The 16,417-nt window shown below is 50.5% G+C and overlaps 1 protein-coding gene across 1 annotated transcript; it reads right to left on the reverse strand.

The window, feature by feature from the left end:
* Positions 1-1,603: 1,603 nt before the first annotated feature.
* On the reverse strand, positions 1,604-2,666 carry LOC135461082 (olfactory receptor 14J1-like). The gene is made up of 2 exons (XM_064738067.1): positions 2,657-2,666; positions 1,604-2,214 (listed from the first exon to the last, which is right to left on the reverse strand). Exons 1-2 carry the CDS (start codon positions 2,664-2,666, stop codon positions 1,604-1,606), a joined length of 621 nt encoding a protein of 206 aa, XP_064594137.1.
* Positions 2,667-16,417: the final 13,751 nt, after the last annotated feature.

Consider the following 16,417-nt stretch of genomic DNA (forward strand, 5'->3'; position numbering starts at 1 on the left):
ATCAGCAAATCTGCAGATGACACCAAGGTGGGTGTGAGTGTGGATCTGCTGGAGGGTAGGAGGGCTCTGCAGAGGGACCTGGACAGGCTGGATCCAGGGCCCAAATCCAACAAGGTGAGGTTGAACAAGACCAAGTGCTGGGTCCTGCACTTTGGCCACAACAACCCCTGCAGTGCTACAGGCTGGAGACAGAGTGACCCGACAGCAGCCAGGCAGAAAGGGACCTGGGGGAACTGAAGGACAGCAGGCTGGACATGAGCCAGCAGTGTTCCCAGGTGGCCAAGAAGGCCAATGGCTCCTGGCCTGGATCAGGAATGGTGTGGCCAGCAGGAGCAGGGCAGGGATTCTTCCCCTGCACTCTGCTCTGGTGAGGCCACACCTTGAGTGCTGTGTCCAGTTCTGGGCCCCCAATTTAGGAAGGATATGGAGAGGCTGGAGCGTGTCCAGAGAAAGGCAGCAAGGCTGGTGAGGGGTCTGGAACAGAAGTCTGGTTGAAGTGACATGAGGGAGCTGCGGTTGTACAATCTCGAGGAGGATCAGGGGAGACAAGATGGTGTTAGGGCGCAGGTTAGAATTGGTGAACTCAAAGGGTTGTCACAATAAACCTGAGAGGTTTCGCTGGTGTCCCCCAGCCCTTGCTGGCCCCAGGGGCTGATGGCATTTCTGCTCCCTCAGGTTCATGTCCCCACAGCAACAGCATGGGGGTGCTCCCCCTGCTCTGTGTAATGCAAACAGGGGCTGCTGAGCCAGTGCTGCCGTGTCTGTGCCTGCAAGGATGGGGCACCTGTGTGAGCTGGGGGAGAGGCCAGGGCTGCAGAGGGGGGATGTTGTTGGCAGCTCCATGAGGACGCTCTGGGACGCTGCCCTGGGCTGTGCAGTGCACTGGGGATGGATCAGCCCCTGCTCTGCTGCTCCTTCCCGTCTGCCCCAGGGCCCTTGCAGAGCCCCAGCCCTGCTGTTTGCCCCCAGCCTGCCCATGGCCAGCCTGGGGCTGTTCATGATGCTTTTCAGTGCTGAGAATTGGCCTGGCAGTGTTCTTGAGAGAGTGTGGGCAAGGAGCCTGGAGCCCCCAGGCCCTGGGCTGAGGCGTCAGCGCTGCCCCAGCAGTGCCCATGGCCTGTCCCTGCTGCAGCCCTGGCACTGCCACCCCCAGGGCTGTGCCCGGCCCCGAGAGCACTCAGGCCCTGCAGCAACACCAGGGCCACCAGGGCAGCGGGGCAGGGCCACGGCAGCAGCACTGGCAACACCAAGTGCTGCTGCTGCTGGGCACAGCTGCTGGGCCAGCACTGATCTGCCCTAGCTCTGCACACAGTCAGTGCTGCTGCAGCTCCAGAGAAAGCAACCAAAGGGAGATCTCCTGTAAAAACTCTGCAAAGAGATCTTTCATTTCATTTGAAGCCATCATGAGCACAGCTCCTCCTTGACACAGTCTGTGGGTCACAGTGGAAGTGGAGAGAAACAAAATGATAAATTGCAGAGAAAATGCCCTTGCTTTGTGGACAATATTAAAAAGTAACAGTGAAAAAGAACCTCCAAAAATAAAGCAACAAAACCTAGCAACTTTATTTCTATTTCAAGTGATTTGCAGAAACTGGCCAACACTTTAATACTTCTGAAACCATCTATTCATCTGTGTCTGCACTGCATCCTTGAGCTCCTGGTTCCTCAGGCTGTAGATGAGGGGGTTCAGGGCCGGCGGCACCACTGAGTACAGAACTGACAGGGCCAGATCCAGCGATGGGGAGGAGATGGAGGGGGGCTTCAGGTATGAAAATATGCCAGTGCTGATAAACAGGGAGACCACGGCCAGGTGAGGGAGGCAGGTGGAAAAGACTTTGTGCCGTCCCTGCTCAGAGGGGATCCTCAGCACAGCCCTGAAGATCTGCACATAGGAGAAAACAATGAACAGAAAACAACCAAAACTTAAACAGACACCGAGCAGTGAAATCCAAATTTTTCTGAAGGTGGAATGTGAGCAGGCGAGCTTGAGGATCTGGGGCACGTCACAGAAGAACTGGCCCAGGGCATTGCCATGGCACAGGGGCAGGGAAAATGTATTGGCTGTGTGCATGAGAGCATAGAGAAAGCCGCTGGCCCAGGCAGCTGCTGCCATGTGGGCACAGGCTCTGCTGCCCAGGAGGGTCCCGTAGTGCAGGGGTTTGCAGATGGACACGTAGCGGTCATAGCACATGACAGTCAGGACGAAAAACTCTGCTGATATAAAGAAGAGAAAGAAGAACACCTGTGCAGCACATCCTGCATAGGAGATGTTCCTGGTGTCCCAGAGGGAATTGTGCATGGCTTTGGGGACAGTGGTACAGATGGAGCCCAGGTCGCTGAGGGCCAGGTTGAGCAGGAAGAAGAACATGGGCGTGTGCAGGTGGTGGCCGCAGGCTACGGCGCTGATGATGAGGCCGTTGCCCAGGAGGGCAGCCAGGGAGATGCCCACCAAGAGGCAGAAGTGCAGGAGCTGCAGCTGCCGTGTGTCTGCCAATGCCAGCAGGAGGAAGTGCCTGATGGAGCTGCTGTTGGACATTTGCTGCCTCTGGACATTGGAATCTTTTGAAGAAGGAATTACAGTGATGATTGAGCAAAGATTTTTCACAGAAAATGAAAGCCCTTTCTAATAGACTCCTTCCTGCCACTACACACCTACCCCTGTCCATGTCTAAGAGATCTTCTTTCACATTTCTTGCTGGAGCTCTGATTACTGCTGGCCAATGTTGTGTGAGGAGCTGAACCTTGGCCTGCAGGACACCTGGGAGTCAGCCTTGACCCCCAGTCAGTGCAGGGGAACAATGAGGGCAGGGGCCAGTCCTGGTGCTTGAATTTGGATGAAGAATGTTCAGCTAAGGCAGAGGAGCTGCCTGGGGGAATGGATGGGGATATCAGGAGGCAGAAGGGGAGATTCTGCTGCACTGTGGAAGAACAGAGACTCCAGAGAGGCAGGAGGATTGTCTGTGGCTTAGTGCAGACTGAGGGGAGCTGCTCTATCCCTCTCCTGTTCCAGCTGCCCTGGACTTGCACCTTTCTGAGATCCACTCCCGTGTTACCCTGGGCAGCCAGGAGACACAGCTGAGGGCAGAGGGATCCCTGGCACACAAAGTGGCTGCTGCCTTTCCCAGAACCAGGAGAGTGGGCTCATTGCCAGTCTCCCAGGCTGCCCTGCCCAGAGCTGCCCGGGCATAGGAGCTGGGACACCCCATGGCTGTGCTCAGCCTGCACAGGAGGAGCCCAAGGGCTGGGCCTGGCCCTGCAGCTGGAACTGCCATTGCAGAGAGCCCCTCAGCAATGCCAGCAGCGCCTGGGCAAGGCAAGGAGAGAGAGAGAGAGCCAGGCCTGAGGAAAAGCCTTTCCCTGGCCAGTCTTGCCCAGCCCCTGCCAGGCAGCAGCAGGGCAGGACAGTGGCCCTCAGGCCCTGGTCAGCAGGGAATGGGCACATGGCTGCAGAGATGCCCTTCATCTCTGGGGCTGCTCTGCTGGCCCAGGAGGGACTGAGGGCCCCGAGCCCCCGGGCTGAGGGCTGTGCTGGCTGCAAGGGGACACAAGAGCTGTGCTGCTCAGGGCAGTGTGTGCCCTGCAGGGCAGGCCCGGCAGGTGCCACATCTGCCGTACAGCAGGGCTTCCCTCAGCACTGCCTCCCTCCCTGCCTGCCCATGGCTCTGCTGCTGGAGCTGTCCCAGCCCCAGCTGCTCCTGTGACCTCGGACTCCTTCCCTGTCAGAGCTGCCAGAGCCCAGCCCAGCCCCTGGGCCAGCCCTGCCCTGCAACTGCTGGGCCCTGCAGGGATTAAAGAACAGCTCCCCCAGCCTGGGCACCATGGAAAGGTGATGCTGCATGGATCTGGAGCCTGGGCAGGTGCAGGCACTTGCTGAGGTGCCCAGGAATCCTCAGGGTGATGGTTTAAGAGTCCCAGCCCCTGCTGTGCCCTGCACAGCTGAGTTTCCATTGCCACCAAGCTAAGCCAGGGAAAAGTGGGAGCACAGACTCAGGAAATCTGAGACCCAAGCAGGAAACTCCTGTCCTGAATGAGCTCATGGCAAGTCCCCTCAGAAATGCGCTGGCCATGATCTGGAGCTCTGAGCAACCATGGCTGCCACCCCAGCTTCAGCCCCTGCACCCGTCCCTGGCAGCAGGAGCCATCCTGCCCTGTCCCTCTGATGGTGCCCAGGGCAGCCCCACTCTGCAGCGCATCCTCCTCCTCCTCTGCCACAGAGAACTCACCACGTAGAGGGCTGTGAAGATCTTTCCCCAAGTGAAGTCTCAGCTCCATGTCTTCCCAATCCTGATTGCCTTCAGCCTGTCTCTGCCTGGCTCCTGTCCCCTCAGTGCCTGCAGGCAGAGCCCTCAGCCCTGCTGGGCTGGGAGAGGAGCTGGTCCTGGGAAGAGCTGTTCCTTTAAAGCTCAGCAGCACAGACACAGCACAAGGACTTTAATGAGCCTCTTGGGGATTTGGTGTTGTTTACATCAGACTCAGTCCCTCAGAGAGTGTTTCAAAAACTTCTCAAGAACTGAAAATTAAATTTAAACTCCAAAGTTTCTTGAAGTTTTAACGGGTCCCATTGAGGGACACGACTGGGAAAAGTGTCCCCAGATTCCAATTAGAGCAGAATACTGGAGGCAGTGTTGACAGCTGGGGACAAAGAAGGCAAAGGTGTCTCTGGTACTGAACAAAGCTGGATGTGTTTCAGGAATGCCAAGGGACAAGGCCTGAGCCCCAGCCCCTGGCCAGGCAGATGCTGTCCCTCCCTCCTTGCTCAGGGCTCTTCCCAGGATGGGCACTGGCATGTGGGGATGTGCAATGGCAAGGGCAGGAGCATGGGGCAGCCCCTGCCAGGCTGCTGAGCAGGGAAAAGGAGGCAATGAGGCCCCAGGCCTGCAAGGGTCACTTGTCCCATCGTGACCTCAGGCCCAGGACCAGCAGCCATGGCCAAAGTGCTGCCCAAGTTGGCTCTGGCAGGGCTATCTTGCAGCTGCTGCCCATCCCTGTGCCCTGTGCAGCCCAAGCTGTCCCACGGTGTCCCTGCCCTGCGCCTCTGTCCCTGCAGGCACTGGGAACAGGTCCCCCCGTAGCTTTTGGACACATGCCTTGGCATATTGGAATCTTGTCCACATGGATGGCTACAGAGCACCAAAGCATAAATTATCATCCCTTTTTTCTGAAAATATAGGATCATAAGTCCCTATACTATCCTTTGGTGGTTTTCATTATAATGAAACTGACCTTTCTGAACAGAAGAGTGTCCTTCTTTGGGTGTAATATCTAATACAAAGGTAAAAATAATTAGGAATCATTTTAGGCATTGGCATTCATGACCATAGCACTCCAGGAGGGGACCAAGTTACAATCCATGTGTTTTTCATGGATTATACATATTATGTATTATACAACTGTTGTACCAGAAGCTTGAAACACAACTGAAGAGGACAACTGGGAAATGACTTTGTCCTGCAGCCTTCTGGTGCTTCTTTTTTAAGAAATTCATGCGTGAAATTATAACTAACATGATGTCATTTGTATTTTTAGAGGAAAAATGGGTCATTAAGAGTAACTAAGGCCTATCCATAAGACATTCTATAAATCTTTAGATTACTGAGCACCAAAGGATAAGTTATCATGGTATACCATGATAAAGGGTACCTTTATCAACACCATATGGATCACCCCTTATCTGGCCTTTGGACACTCAACTTTTCAGGTACCTCATACAGACATGTTCATACAAGCAGACAAGTGTGCAAAAAGGTTTTTCATCTGACTCCACCAGATCCCACTGGCTCTGCAGAGCAGTCAGAAATTACACATTGAGTCAAATGAGGAAACAGGGTACTGTGGAACAGTACAGGGACCAGGTGCAAGGTAGGGCCTTACAAGCACACTGATCAGCATTTGTTAGCCTCTGTCAGTATGTCTGACCCCACTTATTGTATTATTCCTTTATTTTCCTATGTCTATTTCTCTCCAAACCACCTTGACCCCTCCCTTTTCCTTCTTTGGTTCTTCCCCTAACATTCCATAATTAAGTCTAGTGAAATTCAAAAATGCTGTTTCCTTGCACCCCAATATTAACCCTGTACCACTAGGCAGTAATACCAGCCATTCTGCAAAGCTATCTGGAGACCCACTCTGCTGACTCATGGTGATAAGTTTTCATCCCAGACCATGAGGCTGAGGCTCTCCTGGAACATCTGGGAATGTTTTATTTATTTATTTATAAATGTATTTTTTAATTTAATATATTTTATTTATTTATTTAACATCTTTTACCGTGGTCCACATGTTCCATATGGTATACCATGTCCCCTGCTACAGAAGACTCCAGTATCACTGCTCTTACTTTCAAAATGAAAACAATACTGAATAAACTTCTGCCCATCAGTGGAACCAAACTACTGAGAGAGGTCTTATGTGAATCTCTTCTGGTCACCTTATGTTACAGTGATTGACAGGGGTGTTGGCCAACTAAATATCCCCAAGGCTGCAGCCATCTTTTGACAATGTGGAACAGGTCTTGGACCACATAAGCCATGTTGTAAAACTCATCCCCCAGCTGCCCCACCTAGCTGGCCCCTCCCTTTGCTGACAGCTCTGCCTCCTGCCTGCCTATGCCTGCCCACACAAAGCCTTGGACTGACCCAGACTCCTTCTGGTGTTGGACAAGACCCCTGCCCTGGGAGGGAAATTTCTTTCTCCTGCTGTCCAGTCTGGACCTCCCCAGCTGCCATTTTTATTAATTCTTTCTTTTTCTATCTTTTTTCTATTATGTCAAAAGGATCCACCATCTCTGAAACCACCCTCTCAGGGCTCTTCTCTGCTGTCCTCACTCCCCACCCCACTGAGCACAGAGCTCCTCTGTCCCTGTACAGTGCTCATGTGCTTGAGGCCATGGGTGCCTGGACAAGAAGGACAGTTCTTTTCTACAGGAAGGAAACCACAGAGCCCCAGGGTTTTGAAGGCAGTTCAGAGGGAGTCACCAGAGGCCAAGGCAAGCCAGACCTCTCTGTCCTTGCAGCTTTTGTCTGAAAGCAACCCTTGGATATTTGGGGAGTTTTGGAGGTGGAATTCCATTTCAGCCATGAGTGCCTGCACCGGGATGACAGTTCTCCACAGGAAGGAAAGAGCAGAGCCCCAGTGTTTCAAAGGCTGATTAGAGCCAGCCCCAAGGAGGCTAAGGCCAGCCAGACCCGTTTCCCTTAGAAATATTTGTCTGGGAGCAATCCTTGGGTAGACAGAGTTTGGGAGGCCAAATCCCAGTTTTGTCAATGGGCATCCGGGCAAAAGGAGGACAATTCTTTTCCATTGGAAGGGAAGTACAGAGCCCCAGTGTTTCAAAGGCAGATGAGAGCTGGCCCTCAGGAAGCCAAGGGAACCTAGACAGTCCTGGCATCTTTTGTCTGGGAGCTGTCCTTGGATATAAAGAATTTTGGAGGCGTATTCCCAATTTTGGCTATGGACATCTGGACTTGAAAGATGTTTTTTGCATGGAAAGAAGAGCTTGGCTGCTCAGCGTTTTGAAGGCAGATGAGCGGTGGCCCCCAAGATGTCAAGGCCATCCAGAGCTCTCTGTTCTGGCAGGTTTCATATGGGACAATCTTTGGATATTATCAAATATGGAGGTAGAATCCCAATTTCAGTCATGAACCTTGGGAGGAGGAGAGTTCTTTCCCACAGGAAGGAAAGCACAGAACTCCAGGGCTAGATGAAAAGCAACTCTCAACATTCCAAGGTCAGCTGGACCAGTCAGGCCAAACCAATCAGAACTTTTCCATGTTCTTGGATCCCTGGGGCCCTGCAGCATCACAATTGCCCCTCGGAGGCCCCATAGTATCAAAAGAGTTCTTTGTTTCCATAAGGCCCAGCAATACCACAATGGTCACCTTGGCTCTGCAGTGGCACCATGGCCCCTTGCTTCCAGGAGGCCTTGCAGTGTCAAAAAACGGTTTATTTCCTTCCATGGAATAGCACAATAGCACAATGGTTCCTTGGGTCTATTTGGCTCCCCAGGATCACAATGGACCCTTGGTTCCTCAGGGCATGACTGTGGCACACAGGCCCCTTGGTGCCATGGGGACTCAGAGTGCCAGAATGCTCTCATTGCTTCCATGAGGCCCTGCAGTATCATAAAGAGCTCCTTGGTTCCACAAGGCCCTGCAGAGCCCATACACTCAACAAGGCCTCAAAGTGCCATAATGGTCTCCAGGCTTCCAAGAGGCCCCTCAGTGTCACAAGGGCACCTCAGTTCCATGAAGCCCTGAAGATTGGAATGGCCTCTTGATTCCACTGGGCTATTCACTGTTACATGAGTTCCACTGAGTTCTGCAGTGTCACAATGATCTCCTTGGTTCCAGAGTCAGAATGTCCCCATGGTCTCATGGAGCCCCAGTGCGATCCCCTTGATTCCGTGAAGCCCTGCCGTGCTACAATAAGCCCTTGGTTAAAATGCGGCCCTTCAGTGTCACAATGGCCCCTTGGTTGCAGTGGGTCCTGAAGTGCCATAATGGTCTCCATGGTTCCATGAGGCCCCAGAAAGTCACGATGGACTTTTGATTCCATCAGGTTCCATACTGCAAACAACAGTCTCCTTGTGTCCACAGTGTCGTAATGAATCCTTTGTTCCATGAGCTGCCTGGCCTCCCACAGCCTCTCAGATACCTTCTCCCTCTCAAGGTCCCCAACAGCCTTTCATGGCCCCTCAGAGAACCTCATGGCCCCTCAAATTTCTGCATAGTCCCTTAAAACCCCTCAAAGTTCCATCATGGCCCCTCACAGCCCCAGGCCCGGGAAAGCTCCCAAAGGAGAAGGGATCAGGCCCTGCTTGTTCTCCTTTCATTTCAGTCCTTTCACAGCCACGAGTGCAGAAAGGCTGAAATGGAGCCTTTCCCCAGCGTTTCCCTCGGGGTTAACTGCGGGCTGAAGCTCTGTGCTGGCGCTGGCCCGAGTGCCACCATCCCTGCAGCCGCCAGGCCTTTGCTGTCCCCCCGTGTCCGTTCCCTGTCCCCGAGTCCCGCCCAGCTCTGGCAGCAGCAGCAGCAGCCGCAGCGCAGGGGGCGCCGGCCCGGCCCAGCTGGGGCTCCCAGCCAGGAGCAGCAGCAGCGCCGGCCCCTTCCCGCCTGCTCCTGCCTCGGCTCCCAAGGGCTTTTTCCAGCTCAATTCTGGACTAGACAGCAATCACCCTCACTCAGCCCTGACTCCTCAGGGCCCGCCTGTGCTGCCCTGAGCCAGCCCTCAGAGAAAGCAAGGATCCGGTTCCAGTGCTGTTTTCAGCACTGTTTTACTCACCCTGAGGTGACAGCAGGATGCTGCTGCTGCCTTTGCCTTGGGAATTGGTGATCCTGGCTGCTCTTTCCACTCTTCTGCTTGCCACTTAAAGATTATCTGTAAAACTGCAATTGCCTTTTTTGATCAGCACTACCCAGAGTGCTTTTGTGATAGTGAATTTAGGAATCCTTAGAATCAGAGAGTTTTGGGAAAGGTTCAAAAGGCAGGCCTCAGAGACAGCAGAACTGTGATTAGAGCTAAGCGGTAGCCATAAGATTTGTCAGCAGAAAAGTTATATTAGAAGTAGAAAGTAAGGACAAATAGAACATTGGTTTTGTATTAATGCTTGGTAGAATAACTCCCTAAGCTGCAGAAAAGTATATTAGGAAATTCTAAGCCTGAGCTTTGTGCATTGTGTTTTAAGGCTCACAAGCAGGTATTGTATTTTAAATAAGCAAGCACTGGTTTAACCAAAGGTCCATGTGCTTATAGTGGTTGGATGGAACTACTGTCAATATGCTTTTGCTTTGTGGGATTGATCAAAAAACTTTTAAAGGAAGTTGTAACATTGAGTTCTTTGTCTTCTGCCAAGGACACGAGCTGCTGGCATCATCCCATTCTCATAACCGTGTAATGAGACTGATGCTGGAAAATAAACAGCTCGAGACACGTTCCTCAGCAGTCCCGTCCTGTTGATGATTTGTACGTGGCCCCCAGCCAGCAATAGGTGAGTCATGGGCATCATGATTAGCAGATCTTGAAATGTTCACAAGTCCCTGAACACTAAGTCAAGAAGAATTAAAGCCACACAGGCAGAATTTACAGTGCCCAACACAGCCCTGTTGCTGCTGCTGCTGAAATAGAATCAACTGACAGAGGCCATCACAGAAATTGCCTCTGGAACATCTAATCAAATGAAGAAATCCGGAGAAAGGGAAACAAGAATTTATTGACTTACTCCATTGTTTCTCCTGAGATTCAGCAGCAAATGGAGATGCGCAGAGGTATTTCCAGCTGCTGCTGATCCCAGCTGGAGCCCAGCCTGCTGCCCAGGCCCAGTGGGAAGCTGAGCCCAGCCCGGGGAGCTCCTGCAGTGTCGGGAGCTCAGCGCATGCAGGCCCAGGCCCAGAGCCCCGGGCACGGCCGCCCATTGCGGGGCAGCGGCGCAGACGGAATGTCCTGCGGCCCAAACCTCCTGCTCCTGCCACACAGCACCAGCGCTCTCCCCCTCCTCCTCCTCTCCCAGCATGGCACAAATTCCAGCTCAGAGGAGGCTTCCCCAGAGAGGGCTCAGGCTCCTGCTTCAGCCTCAGTATCCCTGCAGAGGAACAGGGCATCTTTCAGCCACTTCCACAAGCTCAGGCTTCCCATTTCATGAGGAATCTGGGATGAAAATGGCCTTGTTAGTAAGGATAAAAGCAGATGGAATGGATTGGAAATTATCAGGAAAAATGATCCTTCGTATAGGCAAAGCTCACTAAGTCATTCCCTGCATTTCTCCTTTTCAGATTTTTTCAGTCATCTCCTGAGAGGTCCAGCTTGTTCTGATGCCCTTCATGAACTGATTGTACTCTTGATTTATATCAATGCATGAGATGTAGAAGCATCTGAACTAACCACTGAAACAAACTCCCTCTGTCAACCCATTTTCATGTTCTACATCGCTTTCAAGTTGTCCATGGGGGTGTTGGAATTATTATCCCACAGCTCTCCATTTCTGGCTGCGGGCTCTGGAGATTCTTTCTGCATTCAGTCAGGCTTACATTCCCTAACAATTCCTGGTAGTCCGTTGTCGAAGGAAGGGGACCAGGACACCAGTTGGTTCATCACAGGCCCTTCAGGTCCGGTCCGGTCCCGGTCCCTCAGGTCCTTCTGGTCCAGTTTATTAAAGAAAGTATCAAACACTTATACAGCAAATAATAAGCTTATGAATATTCTGTAAGCCAAGCAATCTATTGGTTAAACTATAGCATTAACTTATCCTCATTCCTTAGGGGTTACATTTCTCTTTTCTCATGTCTCTTTCACTGTTTGTTATTATACTACAGCTCAGCTTCAAGGATATGCTATCAACACAGGTGCAGGACTTGAAATTAGCCATGGTTTTGTACTTTTCCATTTTCTAGCAGCTAAATTCCCAACAGTCCGTCATGTTTTCTTAGGGTAGAACAGTAACAATGAAAACCTCACCAATGGCAAAAGTGCCCAGCCCACAAAGTAAAGAAAGAACAAGCTGTAAAGTTCTTCAAACATTTCTCCTGCTTTGCTGCAAGAGTCGTGCTGCACACATGGTGTGGAAAGCCAAGAGATGCTGTAGTTGGTGGCACATCTTGTGACAGAAGCTGCACCTCGTTCTCCAGGAAAGGTTCTTGGAAAGAGCAAACAGGACTGTGGACAAGATTCTGGAAAATCTGACAGAGCTTTTAGGAAATGAAAACAGAAAGAAACAAACCAAGATGTTTTACTCTGTTTATTTTTATGCTCCCCTTTGCACTGTTTCTCCATCCCATTAATTCCAAATGGATCTCACCTCTAAGATCCATGACTTTGCATGTTTTAGACACTGTAAAATACCATGAGCTATACAGTTTGCCTTTCCCTGCTTTTTTTTTTTTTTTTTTTGAAAGCAATGCTGGAGATGCAAATGCAGTTGTAATATATGATAGGGATAACTCATGCTCTTAATGTATGGTATAAAATATTGTAAAATCCCAAATCTATGTGTCTGACCATCCCGGCCAGGAGCAGCTGTCTATTTAGATTCAACAAGTTCCCTGACACAAGTTAAGATAATGATTGATGCCTTAACGTAAGAATAGAAGCTTCCAGGGCAGTGATCACTGCTATCCCAAGTTGTCGGGAGCCACCCAAGGGCAGTTATCGCCTTGCCGATCGCATCTGTCAAGATAGTCAGCGGTGCCAAACTGATACATCTGAATACATGGCTTCTCCGGATTCTATCATTGCTGACTACACACCTGGACCCAGTGTTTGTCCAGTTCAACACATGGAAAGAAACAGCGATGCATGTGAAGACATACAAAGGAAATTTGGTCATCTCTGCCTCGGGCATAATAAGCTGTACAAAACCTCACTGCAAGAAACAGTATTTGTGAACAGGTGAGACTCTGACACTCGGGAGGTCAGATCCAGGTTCACCCAGGGCCAATCCTGGGCTCAACGCTGTCTCTTTGGCTGTGGTGGCTTTGAAGACCGAAATTCGGTCGGGCAGACAAATTAATAAATCTTAGTGTGGAGAGCTTGGTTCAAACATGGCTTAAAGAAGAGACCATGAAAATGTACGGCTGATGGAAAAGTAAAAGGCAGCTGTAAGCAGCAATTCCCAAGCCTGCTTCTGTAAATAACTAAGTTCTCAGGCACATTTTTATAAACAGCAGGGTTCTCAGGCAGTTTTTTCCTAACAGGTGAACATTCTATCTTTGTCTGTTTTGGGAAAGTAAAAGTAAGTTTTGAGAACCACTCATATCAGGGTGAGAACACAAATCTTGGTTTCAATAAACAAACCACAGGTATTGAAAGCAAAAGGACGGGTTAGTGTTTGATCTGTAACCTATGATGAGCTCAGATTTTGCAATATGTATGAGCTTAATTAACACTGTTATAAAAAGTGAATGATTGTATCAATAAACCAGAGTTCGATGCTCATCAATCAGATGGTCGTCTCCCTTCACTTCATCAAATGGTGAACCAACCAACGTGATACTGCGAAGCACCACGGAGGAGTGAAAACTGGGTCGGGTTCCGTAGCAGCCGGGACAGCAGAAGCACGAAAAAGAAAAGCGGAGAAAAAAGATGCCAAGACGCGCCGTGCTCTAGGTGATTGTAAAGGCGAGCCTGGCCGAAACGTGCGGCCATGACCTTGAGGAACTGCAAAAGCGCTTACGATTTATAGGTATGGAGAGGCAAGCCGCGTATGATCTTTTTATTGCTTTTTTGCAGAAAAGGCAGATTAAAGGGATAGATTTACAGAAAGAATTACCGGGACTTTTGGCTTATGGTTATGATAGAGGAGTTTTTATTAACCCCCATACGGTTCACGAGTTATCGGAGTGGCGTAAATTCGGTGATATATTATGGCAGGCTACTTTAAAAGACGATAAAACTGCCAAAAAGTGGGGTAAATTATGGTGGGTCGTTAACAATGAATTGCTGCAGTTTCAGGCTGAAAAGAAGGCTGCTCAGCAGGCTACTGCTGCTTATGACCGTAATAAAGATTTCGACCAAGATAGGGAATTTGATAAGGAGAGGGGAATTCCGTTAGCCCCTGCAATGAGGACGGTTTCACTACATGCCTCACCGCCCCCCTCGGCAAGCCAGGCTACACAGAGCGCTTTATTACCCGCTCCGCCGTTTCCTTCGGCGAGCCTGGCTTTATTACCTGCTCTGCCGCTCTCTTCGGCAAACCAGGCTACACAGACCGCTTCTGAAACTCCCGTACTCTCTCAGCAACAACAGCCATGGCCGAAACCGCCCAGTCAATTCCCGAAAAGCAATCAGCCTATCCCTGGGGCGGAAAACGACCTAGCGGCATGTCCTGGGGTGACGTTATGATGCTTGTATATCCCCATTCATCTGTTCTGTGCCTTTAAGACCGGCACTGAAGAGTGGAAGTTTTGTTTGGGTTTCTCTTATCAGGAACACAGAGGAAAGCGGTACATAAGACTGTTTTTTCACTTCCAGCTTCAGCTTGCTGCTATTGCTTGCTCTCTTTTTCTGCTCTTGCTTCTGCTCTGCTTTCTGCCTCTGCTTATTAGCTAGTTCTAGCTAAACAGTCCACATTGCTTCCTGGACTGTTTTTCCTCTCCTGTTCCTGTGACCATCTCGAACCTGCTCCGGACTGGGACCCGGGAACACCGAAGGTTCGGCGGCAGCGGCTGGCCCAGCGCCGGAGGGACTGAGAACAGAGCAACCACCCCCCCGAAAGAGACTTTCTGATTTTGCCATCTTTCTCAAAGCAGTGTCATCGGGTATTGTTCATTTTGTGTGCTGGGGTGTGCGGGGCCAGTCAAATAAACAGGTTCTTTCCACCTCTCTCCGAGGAATTTTTTTCCCGAACCGGTTGGGGGGAGGGGCCGTGTGGGTTTTGCTTTCTGGAGGGGCCCTCCTTTGCAGATTCTTTAACAAATTTGCCCTAAACCAGCACAAATTTTTGGCGCCCAAACGTGAGGCGAGAGAGAGAGTGGAAAAACCCTGTTTTGACTGCATTTTCGCTGCTATTACTCTGTGTTCGTTTAAATCAGCTAATAGCCATGCTTTTTGGATTCATAATGTCTGTTGGGGTGAAGGTTTGCATGCATTTCTGGTCCCTAGGGTTTTTTGAGATTTTAATACCTCTCTGGTCCCTAGGTTTATTTTCGTATCCAGAAATAGCTTTAGTATTGCCCCTAATACGTAGTTTTTACATCAGAGGGGCTGTGACCAGAATAGCTATCCTGCTGGGTTTGGTGGCAATAATGTGCAAGAAGTTTATAAACATGCTGGGGTCTGCTCCAGGTATGAATGGTTCATGGCTACGGTTATGCATCCAGTTTGTCGCAGGAGGAGCAGGAGGGAATGAGGTTTTTCAGCCTCTGCTTTCCTCCTTCTCCTATGAATCAGTTGCATCACTAGTGAAGGATGTTCAGTTTCCCCTCAATATTAAAGAAACCATCTTCCTGGTATTCAATCTGGTAACCTTCCTCTATACAGCCTGCTGCTTCTCTAGAATGAGGGCTGAGATTTCTAGACGGGCTGATGAGGCCCCTGACTCAGGAGTAAACCCTGGTGTGGAAAATCCTAAGTGGTGTGGGAAATGGGAGGATATGGGCCAAATCCTGAAAGAATTATCTGACCCTATAGTGTGGGATTTTCCCCATGAACAAATTCAGAACCCAGCTGAGGTGGGGAAATATCTGAAAGAGAAGTACCAGGATGAGCCTAAGGAGAGGAAGGTCATTGCAGTGAGCTGGGCCCTGGCATATGCTTATCGCACACTGCTAGATACTCTAGGGCAGCAGACAGAGGCAGGGGGGCAGGGAGATAAATCAGCAACTGTCCCGGTGACTCAGGCTGCAGCTAACACTCCAGGCTCGAAGCCAGCATCTAAACCCATGGCTGTTGCTACCAGCACTAGAAGTGGGAAATGCACAGCCAAGATCAATCGACCAGTGGATGATGATGATGATGATGAAGGAGAAGGAACCTCAGTGCCTCCTGATGTAAAGTCAGGAGTCAAAGCAGCAGATGCAAGATCAGATGCCAATATTGAGTCCTTCTCCCTGAAGGACTTTCATGGCCTACGGAAGGATTACACTCGAAGGTCTGATGAATCCATAATTAGTTGGCTGGTCCGTCTCTGGGATGCTGCAGGCGAGGGTACAATTTTGGATGGCACTGAAGCCAGGCATTTGGGATCCCTGTCACAGGATTCAGTCATAGACCAAGGAATGATGAGGGGGGCTAACTCTCACAGCCTCTGGGAACGGGTCCTAAGAAGTGTAGCAGAAAGATACCTGTGTGCAGATGATCTCTATATGCAGCAGACTCAGTGGAAGACAATAGAGCAAGGGATCCAACGCCTGAGAGAAATGACCATGGCTGAGATTATATTCTCAGATGATGTAACAACTAGGAACCCAGACTTAGTACCATGCACGTCTGTGATGTGGCGAAAACTCGTACGACTCGGGCCACAAGAATATGCCTCTGCCTTAGCCATCATGAAGAGGGATGAGAGGGGTGAGACTGTGCTTGACATGGCAAGGAAGCTCCGAGCATATGCAGATGCTGTACATGGCCCAACACATGCCAGAATCGCAGCAGTAGAAACACGTCTGCAGAACTTAGAGAATAAGATAGAGGAGAACCATAAGAAGCTTAGAGAGGAGATTAAAGATGACCTTCTCCAAATTTCAGCAGTACAGATCCGAGGTTCCGGTATCCAAGGCAGACGTTTCCCAGATGGTGAGAGAAGATACACCCCATGAGCTGAGCTGTGGTTTTACCTGCGTGATTGTGGGGAAAACATGAGAAGGTGGGATAGGAAACCTACCGCTGTTCTGGCAAAACAGGTGCGTGAACTGAAGGAAGCCACCAGAAGGAAAGCAGCTCCAGTTGCCCGTAGCCGAACAGCCAGGTATGATGATGATGACATGTCTGA

This window comes from Zonotrichia leucophrys, unplaced genomic scaffold (assembly GCF_028769735.1).
Source record: "Zonotrichia leucophrys gambelii isolate GWCS_2022_RI unplaced genomic scaffold, RI_Zleu_2.0 Scaffold_165_103997, whole genome shotgun sequence".
Classification (NCBI taxonomy): domain Eukaryota; kingdom Metazoa; phylum Chordata; class Aves; order Passeriformes; family Passerellidae; genus Zonotrichia; species Zonotrichia leucophrys.